This window comes from Streptopelia decaocto (assembly GCF_964273445.1).
Source record: "Streptopelia decaocto genome assembly, chromosome: 1".
Taxonomy (NCBI): domain Eukaryota; kingdom Metazoa; phylum Chordata; class Aves; order Columbiformes; family Columbidae; genus Streptopelia; species Streptopelia decaocto.
This window is the reverse complement of record NC_138663.1, coordinates 32,590,616-32,601,991: the sequence shown is the minus strand read 5'-3', so window position 1 is coordinate 32,601,991 and position 11,376 is coordinate 32,590,616. Positions and strand designations below refer to the sequence as shown.

The 11,376-nt window shown below is 36.5% G+C and overlaps 1 protein-coding gene across 3 annotated transcripts in view; it reads right to left on the bottom strand.

Moving 5' to 3' along the window:
• Positions 1 to 1,523: 1,523 nt before the first annotated feature.
• The window catches only part of IRAK4 (interleukin 1 receptor associated kinase 4), a 13,502-nt gene continuing 3,649 nt past the window's right edge, over positions 1,524 to 11,376 (bottom strand). For all 3 annotated transcript variants that reach the window (XM_082056600.1, XM_082056599.1, XM_082056601.1), the window contains 8 exons: positions 10,872 to 11,032; positions 10,105 to 10,169; positions 9,668 to 9,782; positions 7,477 to 7,586; positions 4,880 to 5,063; positions 3,986 to 4,048; positions 2,237 to 2,395; positions 1,524 to 2,151 (listed from right to left, as the gene is read on the bottom strand). In XM_082056600.1, coding sequence (XP_081912726.1) covers positions 2,119 to 2,151; positions 2,237 to 2,395; positions 3,986 to 4,048; positions 4,880 to 5,063; positions 7,477 to 7,586; positions 9,668 to 9,782; positions 10,105 to 10,169; positions 10,872 to 11,032 — 890 coding nt within the window. In that variant the 3' untranslated portion in view covers positions 1,524 to 2,118. The remainder of the gene's footprint in view (positions 2,152 to 2,236; positions 2,396 to 3,985; positions 4,049 to 4,879; positions 5,064 to 7,476; positions 7,587 to 9,667; positions 9,783 to 10,104; positions 10,170 to 10,871; positions 11,033 to 11,376) is intronic.

Genomic DNA, 11,376 nt, shown 5'->3' with positions numbered 1-11,376 from the left:
TTTGATGGAACTAGATCACACCCTTATACTCACGAGGAACTTAATTGACTCAAGTTACCAGTTTGTGTCCTGGAAAACTTTACTGCAATAATTAATACAAAGAAGTATTAATCCCAGAATGGTTTAAGGTTTTTGCAAGGAATAAGATTAGATTACTTCTGTTTCATTTAGCCCCTGCCAGTGCCTATAGGTGCTGACTTCACTGTATGAAGACCCCCCCAGAAAATCTGGGTGAGGAAAGCAGAAGTTCCTTCTCCTTGGACCCTCTGGTTTGTTTAAGTTCCCACATAATTTAGCTAGCATTACCTAGCACCTCACATTTTCATTCCTCACTAGAATAATATTAAAATAATTCAAAGATTTTTTTTTTTTTTAAATGAAAGGGTAGCTAACATGCTTCATGTTCAGTGAGCAAGGAAAGGTGCTGCCAAAACTGAGGTACGGCCAGCAGCACTGCAAACAGTCATGGCGGAGCATGACAGAAGAAAAGGGACTCAGGTGCTTGTATCCAAGATGCTCCTAATACTCAGAACATCACGGCTGGTGCATAAGCAAATTTGTTCTCCCGCCCCAGAGATGAACAGCACTGACTGGGGAGTTCCTACAGCAAACACACTTCAGCACAACACTACAACTGGATGCTTGCTCCAGGGAACAGTAAAAAGCAGACGTGATCTAACAAGAAACCTTCACATAACAGCTTGAGGAGATGTCTAATACTGAAGAATAGCTTAAGCAGTTTTTATTCTGATTTAGCTTCAGAGCAGTTTTTTTCCTCCACAAGCCCCATTTCGAAGCTGTAAAGCTTTATCTACCCTTGTCTAAATTAAACTATCAGTTTTGAAATGCAATATAGAATGAGCTAATAGCCAGAGACCTAATGATGTAAACACAAGCGTTAGACATCACATGCTTTCTACAAATATATGTATCTGTGAATGCAGTCAGATAATTTCTTAGTGCTTCCCTTCTCTTTGATAATCATGGGATTTCAAATTCAGCTGTAAGCCAGACTGTTTTCCTACTCTTAAACTGCCAAGAAAAAGTTCATGAGGTGCAAAAAAGATTTATATGAAAATAACCACTTTCATTTACAATGGTAGCATTTGCATACTTATTAAGTCAAAGTATCTACAATCTTCCTGGTCACTTTCAGTCCATTTTTAGTCTGCTTTGATCTGTCAATGTACCTATTTTAGAATGCTTTCCACATTGCTTTTCAAAAAGTGTATTTTAATATTTATTAATTACATAAATATATATATGAAAGAGCTTCATTATTTGACTAAGGAAAATACAGAACTGGTGTTATTATTCTGGCCTCTTTAACAAAATATACCAGCTGTATTTATAATCCATATGGAATCTTCTGCTAAATATTCCAAGATAAGAGTCTTCTAAGAACAAATATTAAGTGGTTTGTTGTCATAGAGTTCACTGGAAGAAAGCCATTATATATTTTTGCATTTGCACTGCAAGATAATTTTGCTTGTGACTCCTTGAAACCAAAAAACAACCTGGAATATGCCTCACAGTATTTATTTGATTAAAACTAATCCCAAGAAGACTTTCTGAAGAATCGTCATGTTCACACTAATATGAACTCTCAAAATACTAAATATAAGTTTATTTTAAATTTGTACTACTACAGTATTTTCCCCTAAAGAAAACAAATGCCATTTGTCTCTATTAAATTTTGTCTTCAATAAAGAAAGCTCTAGTACACCAGATCAGGAAAGCAATTTGCCAGAAAGACATGCTACCCTGTTGCTGTCACATGCCTTTGCAGCAGACATACTTGATACTTGGAAATTAAAAGAACCAAATAGGTTCTAATATGGAAACACATTTAAAAGCTGTGGAGAAGATGTACCAGTGCTGCAATCTGTTAATGCAAAAAAAGTTCTCTTATGTTGAGGGCCCAGTGGCTAAGGATATGTGAAAAGGCTGCTCACTTAAACAGAAGTAACACAATGGTGACAGGCTAACAGCACACCTTGTATGTAGACCAGAAAGTTCTGGAAAGCAGACAGGCTGATAATGTCACACTAAATACTAATAATATATTTGTTGCTGGTGTCTACTCCATTTCAAAAACATTTGTGTATGTGAATAGTATCAAGTTTTTATCTCTTGTAGATGCTGTTGGACCTGCAAGAGAACAGAAAGAACTACAAATGACTGATACTGTAACCACCTCCCCCTCCCCCCAGCTTTTACCTGAAAGATGACATACCATCTTAATATCTGGCCTTCTGTTTTTTTTCTCACTCAGACACTTTTCAGCAATTGAGTACATTTTATGAACTGAAGGGGCATCCCAGTCGCTCATCTTTTCATCAACATAATCCTCAATAGTTGCTTCCTCATCCTCAATTTCATCTTTGATAGTTAACTACAAGAGAGTTGGAACCACAGAGCAGGTAACACTGTAAGCATCTGGACACTGTGTTCCACATAAACACTTTGAAAACTTGCTTTTGAGTGTTCATTTCTTTTCTCAACCACTTTTCTAGACAAAGAATGATGAAAATGGTTCAGCAGCGTTCTTATTCATCAATATCTGCAGAAATAGCCTATAAGACTATAAATGGACTATACATTTGTATTATAAATTATATCTAATTGAGTTAACACAAAACTGTAAAGCAGTTTTCTTTAAGCTGCATCATACAACTTTAACTTCCTTCCAGTTTAAGGCTCAGTTTCTTAGTACTGTCTCTTTTTCTAGAGAAGCAGCATGATCAACATGAAGTATTTGTCTACTTAATAACCCACAAATATGCAAGCTTAAGTGTGAACAACTTAGTTTTTTGTCAGTTTGATAAAGCCTCTTTCTGTAAACTAATGCCTTCTGTCACCAGTGGCTCCTATATCTATGCTAAGGGAAGCTTCTAGTCTGAAATAAACTTTTAAATCTGACTGTTTTAGTCCAAAGCTCTCCAGCACCACCAAACTTAAAATACACTATCTGTCATCACATATACCGTTTGAGGAATATCTCAGACAAGTCAACATGGTAAATGAAGAAAAAAGTCAGTGAATAGAGTCAGATCTCCTGCCTTCCTCTACGGGTCAGTCAGAAATTGCTGACTAACATTCAGCTTTCCCAAAATTTTCAAAGCTAAGGATGCCACATTATCTTGCCCTGAGGATTCTCTTTGTGCTCACAGAAGTATATTACAAAGATAAACTGTACCAGTCAAATCACACTTTATATTCCTTTCTAGATCCTATCTCTAAAAAAGCCCGCTTCAAAACCCCAGAAAACCTCAAGATTCAATTTGACAGGGATTGAGTTCTCCCAGGTCTTTACAGAGCTCAATACAGTAAGTATTATGCCACTCCAGAAGACATATCTTGGAGGAAAAAAAACAAACTAGTACTAGTACACAGGTATTCCTATAGCTGTGGAAGAAAGTGATCTGCTGTGAAAGAGCATGGAACAAAGCCAATCCAAACCCCAAAGTAAAATATATTCTAGGAAACCTTGGACTAAGTAGTTCAGAATTTAATTATAAGTTAAATGAAAGGCTAAATTCAAGGGCAGCCTTGTAAGATTTTTAATTTAAGAGAGTGAACTCAGACATCAGTTGCCTAATTAGTAGACTGAATTACTCATTGAATAGTAAATAAGAAAATAAAATTCATCCCACCCTCCACCCTGAAAAAAAGCCTTACATTTCAAACTTCCCTAAGGTTAAACACACAAGGTATTGTTTAACTATTAGTAAAGTTGAAGAGGATGAAAACGGACACAGAAATGGTAAGAATTATAAAGAACCATAAAGACACAACTGAGATGAGTACTTTAAAATGTTCTGGTGAATGAGGAACTATCAGAGTATCTGGGTATAACAGAACACCGATAAAGCATAAGGGTATTGCAACAAGAAGCGGTACTGAAACAAAGAGAATTAATGATGATTTCAAATAAAGTGAACCTGGAGCAGGGCGAGGGGAGGAGAAATCACAAGGAACATACCAGTAACTGTGGCTCCCGGTTTTCATCTACTGGAGGAAGACCCGTTATTATTTCTAGTAAGACCTAGGAGGAAAAAAAAAAAAAAAAAAATCAGAAGAGAAAATGAAGCATAGAATAATCCTTAGCATATATACCATTTGCAAAAAGGAGCATGACCCCCAGTCTTTCAAACGAATGCTTACTGCAAAAACAGCTCTCTGTTTTTCCTACCTTTATTTTCATTAACTGTTATTAGCAGTGTTGTCTCTGAATTTCAATAGAAGTTTTTCTCACCCTACATTGTATTGATTCAAAGCAAAACGGAAGGATTTCCAAACTACTCAGACACAGTATCTGGCCCAACTCACCACAAAACTAATTGCCATGAAGGAAGGGGTCAAGAGCAATTAGTCTTGGATCTATTCAGAATAGATTCATTATTCTCCCAAATATTAAGCTCCTGTCTTTTTTTGTACTCAGCTTTAAGGCAAATCCCACATGGACAGCATAATTTTAGTGCTTGAAAATAGGAAAACACACTAATTTGGAAAATTTGCTTTGAATATTATTTTCCAGCCTGAGTTACATTTCTTGCAATACTATGCAAGAACAATGTTCCACATGACTTCATACTACATTTAGCTAGAACTTGGAATGTTAGTCTGGCCTTTTGCATGCAAAATTACATTTTAATATAATTATTGTAATTATTAGCAAATGTAATGTTTTAGTCAGCATATTCAAATGATTTTAAACCTATCAAAGTTTAGAAACTACCTTAAGAGCACATATGTTGGGAAAAGGAGAAATGATAGATCAGAGTAGATTGTCTAATTTCAGGTATTCTTGATTGTGTATGCTTTTATAATTAAAAAAAAAAAAAAAGTAATATACTGTTTCCCACATTCTACTTACTACTCCAAAACTGAAGATATCAGATTTAGGCGTTATCTCTCCTCGCAGAGCTTCAGGTGCCATATAGGCTGCTGTTCCAACAATTCTTTCAGTCATGATTGTTTGTGTGAATGTTACAGATGCTCTTGCAAGTCCAAAGTCAGAAATTTTGGGCATATATGTATCAGTTAATAAGATATTTGCACTGGGGGAGAGGGGAGGAGAAAACCAAAAAAGATAATTTTCCATACCAGTAGAGATATATTTATTTGTTATTCATGTAACAAAAATGTAAGAGTTAATTTTGTTGGAAATCACTCAATTTCAAAATTAATTGCTCTATTATAATCCAGAACTGGCTACCCGGATCCATATATATTTTTTCTTGTGCATGCATGCAAAACTAAACAAACAAAAAACCCAGAAACAAGGACCCCCTCCCCCCCCCCCCAATCCTACAAATTCAAAAAATTCTTATAAGGCACCAGTTTTGTTACACCCATGTTTTGGATCTGAATATTCTTTAAGAAGGATAATAGAGAATACTTATTTCTGAACAACTGGTACTTGGTGACAGTACAATTTTTAACTAAATTCCTACTCAGAACTAACAAAAGCAGATTTTTATGTGGGTTATTTAAGACTATGTCAACCATTACAAATTCCCATTCTGAATGAATACTAATACACTCAGTCTTCTTTTGGAAGAGCAAGAGAAAACTTATTAATGCTGGAATAATATATGTGCTGTGTTTCCACTTGATCTCCAGCTTCTACTTCCCTTTAAAAAAAAAAAACTGAATAATGAAGCTCAACTAAAAGACCCAATTGCTTTCATAAAATACTAACTGGGGTGAATTACAGTATAAATCTTCTACTGTTTTTCAAACTCGTAGCACTTGGAACTATTTTAAAATAATTTGATTTAACATTTCTGTAATGCTCCTTCTTTTCTGACCCCCTTAATGGAACCATAAGATAATCACATAGACAGGTACAACATGTAACAGTTACCACAAACAGACATTTTTAACTTCCCCTTCTTGTTCACCAAACCTTTTCAAAACAAATTAACACATCTGTAAGCAACAACAGATCACTTGCTATTAGAACTGCTGTAAAAAGTGTTAAATATAAGACCACTGCAGAAGGCCAAACACTAGCAAAAGCACCATCCACCAAACAGTTTCATATTTAAAGCTCAGCTTTGAAGATTTATGAAGTTGTGATTCTGTTCTTTCTGAGATTCTTACCAACTCTAGTCAAGCCCAAAGAGTGGTTGCTTTTTTTGATACACCAGAAAGAGCACAACAGAAACAAGTTTAACTGCAACTGTTAAGCTTCATGAGATAAATGAAAGATTTCAAGTGTATAACCAAGCCAAAAAACTATGGGTAGCTCAGAACACCCATTCAATCATGTCTCCTCTGGCCTACAGAGAAGCTCTTCTGGTGCCTGTGAAGTTATGAGTTGCTTCCACACACCACAGCAAAATGAAGACCGAAGTAAATCGTTTTAGACGTCTGCTCATATAAGTTTTACCTGGGAGTGGCATCACTATTTAATAACACCACCCAAATTTATTGAACTATTCACACTACAAGTGCAAGAGGTTGCAAAATGGAATCCAAAAGAAAAAAAACAAAACAAAACCCAATCCTGTAATATGGTCAACTCACAGCAGTTAGAAGGGTAGAGTAGCAGAAGGTAAAAAACGCGTCCCTTCCAGTCATTACACTTGTCGAGAGGCTTAGCAGGAAAGAAAGAAGAAAAATTGTCAAAGCAGCAAGCACATTCTATGAGGCAGCTGAAGCAAAAGCTTGTTCCTCACAAGCTGGAAGGCCACAAAGCCAAAGTGGTCTACATTTAGCAGAATTGCCAGAAGCCAGAAAGTCACTGAAACATTCATCCGTGACACACAGTCAGTTGTCCCTCCTTAACCCACAGAAGGTGTAACACATCTGGGGCTCTTCTTCAAAGATTTGGACTGCTTGCATATTAAAAAAAAAAAAAAAAAAAAAATCAACACAAACAGTATCAAGGAAGGGAAAACAAAATGACAGCAACAAAAACACTATAACAAAACCTTCACCTTTTCTGAGCTCTGGTATCTCTAGCAAAAATTCTGGTATAACAAAAAAGTAAACATACATCCTTGAAAAACCCTGAACTACATAAACCTGACTGAAGTAATTTTACTGTCTTCATAGCAAACTTCAGTAAATCAAAGGAGATACTCTGAAGAAATGTTTTAGGAAAAAAAAATAAAAGGTGGGTTTTAGTCTGAAAAATTCCCCGTTTATAAAGTCATTAACAGCTTTTTCATTTGCAGCAGTCATGAAAGAATAAAAATTCTGGGTGTCCTCGCAGGACTCAAATAACTATTTGATAATAACATACTACAATAGCCTCGTAATTATCTTTAGATGTCTGTACTGGTCACGTCCTTGTGGCACAGACAAGATTACAGTGATGGATGTCACTTGCAGAAAAGATTGTGCCCTTGAGTGAATCAATGCCTCTTACAGTTTGTTCTCTCTAAAACAACTTTAACAGAGGGAGAATTAAAAAAAAAAGAGGGGGGAAAGAGGCAGACAGTGTTAGTCAGCAGCATTTACCTTTTGATATCTCTGTGAATATGATTATTTTCATGCAAAAAGTTGATGCCATTTGCTGTACCTTGAGCAATTTTACATCTTGTATTCCAAGAAATTGGTGGAGTGCCATCCTTGAATAAGAAGGGAGAAAGGAAGCAAGTAGAGGTGAAAATCATACATAATGTATGCTCACATAAAACAAAACATAAAAAATGCCCACAAGAACAGAAGTCAGTTTTTTCTGTGTTTTGTGGTTTTCAAGAAAATAGTTAAAAAGACTAAGAGTATAAATTTCTTAATTTACTTGGGTGGAAATACATGCATTTGTCACATTTCAGTTCCCCTGGATTTTACCTTAGATTACTTTACCTGTTGCAAAGTGTTCTTGATAATGTCAGACTCTGAACCTACAAGGCCAGCTGCACTGCAAAAAAATAAACTACCTGTACCTACCACACATTCCACTCTGTACCAGCACTGGTATGAGAGCCTTCTAACAAAGCAAATAATTCAAAGCAGTCAACAGTTTGAGAAAAATCTTCCACTGTTTCAGGATTTACCCTTTTTAAGCATTTAGCTTGATTCATGATACTAACTAGACCTTAGAAGTGAGAACACCTACACTTCAAAACTACTTCGTAATCTTGACAGTGGACAAGGGAATAGGATCAGAGTATCTCATTATACCACCTCCCTCACCTGCTCCTCAAAGTCCAGACAAGAAGATGATGTTAAGCAAGAGTCCATGCCCAAACACATCCAGTGAAATCACAAACTGAAATTACTGGCAAGAACACACATTCAGTAAGCACACTGTTCACATATTCAACTCTATCAGAAAATTCTTTCCGATTTATTGATTCTAATTTAGATTCTTTATGGTTTATATCACAAGTCTGTCTCTTCCTTGTAAAGGCCTCAGTTATTTCTACTTTAGCTATCAATTACCACCAATCTTTTAAGCTCACTTGATGATAATGGCCAAAGTTCCATGGATGAACATTTTAATATACATCCTTGTCAAGTACTGCTCACTTCTACAGATATCCTTGCACTGCCTTAAGTAAAATTTAAGTTTCTCTTCTGCACTGATTCAATAAAAAAAAAATTAAAATTGCACACATATACGCGCGTGCAAGCAAATCACACAAACCAACCTGAGACAGCAGTACTACCAAACATACCAAGTCCTTTCCCCAGCCACTGCTCTCATTCTCCTCCTAACACCAGTTCTTTCCTGTTGGGGTAGAAGTATTTGTGCAGCCTTGCAGAGGAAATATCTCCATGTGAAAATTAAAGGTATTTTTCAACAACTATTTTTTTGACTGATCCAGCCAAAACCCTGACTGATCCCTAACCTGGCTCTTTCTCCAACTACTAAATGCTTGAACCAGTACAACAGGAAGATCAGCGAAACAACCTTTTTTTAAGGTCTAAAGGCATGAGGAGTTGAGGTGGCACCAGTTTAAAATGTTCACCAGATTACAGCCTCAGAAGCGGCATTTACTTCATATAAACCAGAATTTTTAAATCCTTCAACAAACATGGACACTCATCTACTTAGTTCTGAATTTGCTGCTTACTATTAGTACCACTCTAACAAGCAACTGTTTGTCCTTCATACACAAAGCTGCCTCCCCGAAAGCAAAGCAACTTATTATTTATTAAAGGTCAAGGACAGAACATACATCATTTGATCAGAAGAAAGTATTTCATTTACACAAACTACTACTAAAAAAAAAAAAAAAAAAAAAAAAAGATTTCTCATTTATGTAGGCACTTTGGAAAGAGACACACAGCCTATGAACATTGTGTTATAAACACTATCACAAGGGCAATGAACAAAGGGCAATTTCACAATGCAGAATCTCAAGAACTACGAGAGAAGACGCCAATGTCAGGAGTGGGAACAACACTGCAGCACCCTCTGGCTCTGCTCCACACAGGCACAGCAAGTCCAGGCTCCTGTGCCACTTCAGGTACCAGTCCATGACGTTGCATTGTCTGCCTGCTTTGACTTTAATGAGTCTAAAACATTTGTATAAAATGTTACTGGAAGAACACTTGTTACCACATTTGTCTTCTAGCACATGGAACTAAGCAGTAAAACATCGCTTGGCCAGTACAGTTCAGCAGTGTTACAAAAATATTTCATAGATATCTATACTTTACTAAAGTACGACAACTGGAAGCGAGAAAATATTTTACATACCAGACAAGCAAGTCTGTCAAGCAATGAACCATTGGGCATGTATTCATACACCAGGCATGGCTGAGCACCATCACTTGAGAAACCAAGCAATTCTACTAGATTCTCATGCTGACACCTACAGCAAAAAAAAAAAAAAAAAAAAAAATCTATTAATGTATGCTCTGAAAGACTCCCAACATGCAAGGAACATACAAGGCAGAAGGAACTTCATCCCCAATTACTTGTTCCAGCCCTACTGCCCATAGCCAGGTTTTTGCAGTGGTGTTTTCAAATGTACAAAATACAGTCATATTGTATATGAAACATTCTCACTTAACATAAAATTTTTTAAGTTATGCTAGAAAGACAAAAATAAGGGATTACACTAGCTAATGTATTATCTGTCAACTCAGATTCCCATAGAAAGCTATAATAACATCATACGACACCATACTCACTTTGCCATAATTTTTATTTCTTGATCAAATTGCTGTTTCAAGTCCTGAACACTAACATCAACCATCTACAAAAGGAAGTATTTGGTGTTAATACTGCTGACCGTATTAGAGTGCACAGTTGTTCATTTAAAAAAAAAAAATTGGAATTCTAAGCCTTTCTTCAGATGAGTTACGTGTAACAACTAAACTTTTTACAATACTCTTTTTTACTCTACTCAAAAATAAAGTATCAGAACATGATTTTTAACTCCTTGGAACACAATACTACTGGACAAATGGATCTGGTTAGAGCACAATCACCAACTTACTCATTTTATTTCACTGCAGTTACCCACTAATAGCACTCACTCATTACAAAATTAATTGTTCACACAAACCATTGGTTATGATGACTAAAATTATGTGGCAACACCTACTTAGCTTGTGAATCCCTCATATGATTCTGAAAGGGAAACCTTCCAAGCACCCCTTCCCTTCTGCCACTTCTTGTCTGTAGGAGAGGAGGGAGGGGAACTGGGGGAGGACTCTGCTCTTCCAGACAACTTGCCTGAGCCATTCAAAGAAGAGCTACAGAAAAGGCAACACTCATCTCTGCCGACTGCACCACCTCACACCACCCATGAGACTGCAGCACAAGGTGCTCAACCCAACTAATGTTAACGGGGTTAAACTTTTTGAATTGTGTAACTGAACACTTTCCACAGATAAATAAGTCTATTCTACAAAGTACACCCCCATTAAAAAGAAAAATAACCAGGATAACTCACAGCAACGAGCTTCTTGACAGCCACATTTCTGCCATTGATGTAGCCTTTGAACACAATGCCAAAGCCACCTTCTCCCAGTTTATTACCTCCAGCTGATTCTGGTCGCGCATCAAAATTGTTTGTAACAGTTTCCAAGTCACGAAAGCAAAAACTATGGAAATCTGAAAGACACATTTGCCATTTATCACAACTATGTTTTCACTTACGAACAAGTGCATTGAATCAATTCTCTGCTTCAGTTCTATTAAAGCAAAAACTCGCTACCATGCAAATTCTGACATAGTGGAGCCCTACTTCCGGCACTGTTATGAAGACACCGGAAAAAAAATGTAATGCAGATAAATAATTATCCATGCCTAATTTTTTTCACAACTGGCACTGTAGCAGCCTTCTGATTGTACTTTTTGCTAATACTTGTAATACAGGCAAAATAAGTTAAATGTGCAACAGAACACAAAGAGCACTGTGCTATGTCAGATGTAAAAATTGCATCATGCTTCTGGCA